Here is a 3500-nt window from a genome sequence, read left to right as displayed (position 1 = left end):
TCAGGTCTCTACGGTGGCGGGACACTCCCTGGGCAAAGGCTTCAGTGTGACATGAGGAGATTGGCTCCGACCCTGACACGTCTCAGTGGTCTCTCGCCCACTCTCCCCTTCAGCGTCAGGCTGGCTTTGGCACGGTGTTGGCTTCTTCTGATTTTTGGGGTGCTTGTGCGGCGTGGTGGAAGATATGGAGCTGTCTTGCATTGCCGGGCTGCCTCTTCTGCCCGGCGCAAGGATTTTCTCGAAATGGCCCGCCACCATTGCAGCCGCACCCTCGAGGGGCAGACAGGCCTTCCTCGGGGACAAGATGGGCGCTACGTGCACCCATGTCAGACTGGGCTCGGAGCTGTGACCTGCTTTGTACTTTGAGAGCTTGTTTTGTTCGTCGCCGTCACTGTCTGTTCCCTTTGTGTCGTCACTCTGGCTGCGGCCGGCTACATCTGGCGAGATTTGGTTTGCATCAGAGGCCAGTGGTTGGGAAGGAGGGGGGCCGTCTCTTTCATCTTCGTGCCGCTTCACACTCTTCTCTTCCGCGCTGACACGAGGGCACTTGAGGAGCACAGGCGAAGGTGTGGGCGATTCCGTACCTGTCCAGCTGAGTCTGCGCTTCTGGAAAACAAAAAAAAAAAGGGAACAGAAGAGCATTTTGTCAGTGGATATCAAGCTTAAATTGTGGCGGTGGGAGTAGGGTTGACTATGCGAGCAAGTTGACTCCTGCACACGCAGGAATGCGTGCGCGCTCACCTTGACGGGAATATGTAACTGATCCCTGTGTTTGTGCGGCGGAGTGGCGCTGGATGTGTCCTGGAGGGAGCGCGTGGGAGACGTGGTCACGCTGGAGGCTGCAGACACAGGCTGAGTGGAAATCTGTGGGAACCACAGCTTCAGCATCATCTCCACCTGGAGCAGCGTGTTCAGGTACTTCTCCCTACAATAAACAGGAAGAGGAGGTATAAAGGTAAGGAACGCCTGCACACGACCTGAACATTTCTGGGGCTTGCATATAGAGATACAGAGGTTTTGGCGTTTCCCTACGTGGCCTGTGAATGCTGTAACTCTACCTACCGCAAGGTTTGTTCAATAAAACATGCTATGGGGATATGAGACTTGAAATACAAAACTACTTCATGTGCACCTTATGCAATGTATTAATCATTCACGCCCTGAGTGCACATTTACCACGCGTTAGTCCTGATGAATTTACATCGTCACTGGGATTTTTAACAATCACCCAAACTATGTAAATACATGGTAAGTGATCTATACATGATGTGACTAAGATTTTCCAACCTCAAAAACAATAGCTTGTGCCATGATAAATGCCCCGTGGAATTTATGCAGCCAACAATCAATTTCTAAATGTTTGCGAGTCATAACAATGGAAGGAAGATCTGGTGAAAGCAGACAGCGGTTCAGAGGGCTCTCGCATCCTGTTTAGTTGGTCTAACACCAAAATTTATAATGCGTTTCTAGTTGAATCAAACTCCCAAAAGATTAGGTTGTGGAGTGGGCCCCGAGACCCCTGATGGGAATGTTTAGGTCAAACAAATGAGCTGCACTCAGAGCGAAGCACAAGAGTTTGTTCCGATGAGGCCATACCAGCCAAGTGTAAACCGCGAGTGTGTGTCTCAACATGCTGGAAATGAGTTACAGAAACACCAAGAGTGGCCTGTGTGACAATGTGGAGGATATCTCACCCAATGTTTGGTCTCTGTAAAACCCCCACAATCCTCTGTATGCGATCCATGGCAACGCTCTGCTGGAAACTACTCAGACCTGTTGGACAAAAACATAATCCTCGCGTCAAGAGTTTGCTTTGAATGGCTGTGGACGTGCGCAGTAGTTATCTCTCTTTCTCCCGAGACTTTTTCGGCTGTGGCAAAGTCTCGTGAGCTAATGAGTCAGCCGCAAGACTGCTGTTTCACACACGCTGCACTTTGGGACTGCATCAATAGGCTGCGTCAATACAGGCTGCTGCACAAAGCAACCCTCCCTGTAGCAATAGACTGAGGCCACTAGGATCATATAAAGTTGTGTTCAGCATCCAGAACTTTGGCCGCTTGTCTACACACACACACACACACACACACACACACACATTCGCTCGAGGCCACTGGTGTGAGGATGCTTACCGCGGTCGAATCGGCCCTTCTTCAGTCCATTCAGCAGCTCCAGTAGGGGCCTGATAAAACCCTGCAGCTCAGCACACTGACAGAGGAGGTGGGAAAGAAGATAGATTACTACTCCGGCCCTCAGTGTCTGCTGGGCTTTCCTCAGAACAAACACTGCTTTGTCATTGCGCTCTTCTTACCTTCTGAGCAAACAGCAGATCTCCCTGTGATTTTGGGCTCTGGCTCGTCTGATCCACCTCGCCCAAGCCGATGCGTGCCGCCTTGCTGCCACTCGCCGACCTGTACGCCTCCTCCTCCTCCTCCTTATCGGTGAAGCCGTCGCACGTCCACTGGGACCCGGGGCTCTCTGATCCCCGGTCTTCGGTGGCCGCGGGCCCGCTCGCCCCGCCGATGATCACGGAGGAAGGGCTGTCCGTCAGAAAGACGTCGGTGTCGTCCTCCGCCTGCTCCGAGTCGCTGAACAAGAGGCTGTCGCTGGAGCTCAGGGAGTCGAAGGAGGGCTGCGAGGAGGTGCTGCCCTGGGACTGCATTGCTGTTGGGATAGCAGCAGAGGGTTTGGGATTACTGGGAGAGTTTTCACAAGGAGAAAACCCGGCGGTCTCGGCGCAGAAAAAGCAGCACATTTGAAGTTGCCGGTGAAGTCAGTTCAAATGTGAACGGACAGGAAAGGACAGGGCACAGACACAAATTCTTGGCTTTCCATTTGGCAACACCCCATTTTCCTATCTCTTCACCAAAAAAAAAAATAAGCCCCATTACTCAAAATGGTGGGTATACCAGTGCCCTAGTTAAACATGGTGCAGAGTGGGACTGGGGGTAGGCGGTAGGCACACAATGGTAGTGCATGTCTGGCTCCCATTGAGGAGATTGGAGACTGTAGGAGAGTAAAATGTGAGGGGGATGGGAGCTTGTAGAGTAGTGAAATCAGAATAAGCACACACTTGCTCTCGCTCTCTCTCTCTCTCTCTCTCTCTCTGCCACAGCCTCCAGTGCTCTCTCTCGCCCCTCCTCTCAGTCTCGGGCTTGTTCTCCATCCCCCCCCTTGGATACACACTCACACACAAACCACTCTCTTTCCTCTCTCGCTGCATTTCTGTATGCCTCTCATCTCTCCCTGCTCATCCTGTTCGTTATGCACACAAGCCCTGTGCCCCTTCTCTTCCTCTTCTCTCCAAACCAGCCCGTTTCCTCTTCCTCCTCCTCCTCCTCCTCCACTACCACCTCCCACTGCCTTTCCTCTCGTACTCAAATTTTACATTCTGTATCTTTGGCCATGTGCCGTTCTTTCATCTTCTGTCTGCCTTCCTCTTTCCCTTCTCAGTCTGTGATCTATGAGTGCCTGCTGGTCTCTGATCCCACCACCACACTGGG

General features: G+C 52.2%; 1 protein-coding gene across 1 annotated transcript; it reads right to left on the bottom strand.

Moving 5' to 3' along the window:
• LOC308133577 (uncharacterized protein) lies at positions 1-2659 on the bottom strand (the record flags this gene model as incomplete). Its single annotated transcript, XM_080501010.1, has 5 exons — positions 1-606; positions 742-925; positions 1695-1773; positions 2130-2205; positions 2309-2659. 5 exons carry the CDS (start codon positions 2657-2659, stop codon positions 1-3), a joined length of 1296 nt encoding a protein of 431 aa, XP_080357136.1.
• Positions 2660-3500: the final 841 nt, after the last annotated feature.

Source organism: Blennius ocellaris (assembly GCF_963422515.1).
Source record: "Blennius ocellaris genome assembly, chromosome: 8".
Taxonomy (NCBI): Eukaryota; Metazoa; Chordata; class Actinopteri; order Blenniiformes; family Blenniidae; genus Blennius; species Blennius ocellaris.
The sequence above is the reverse complement of the archived record's forward strand: the minus strand, read 5'-3'. Positions and strand labels throughout refer to the sequence as shown.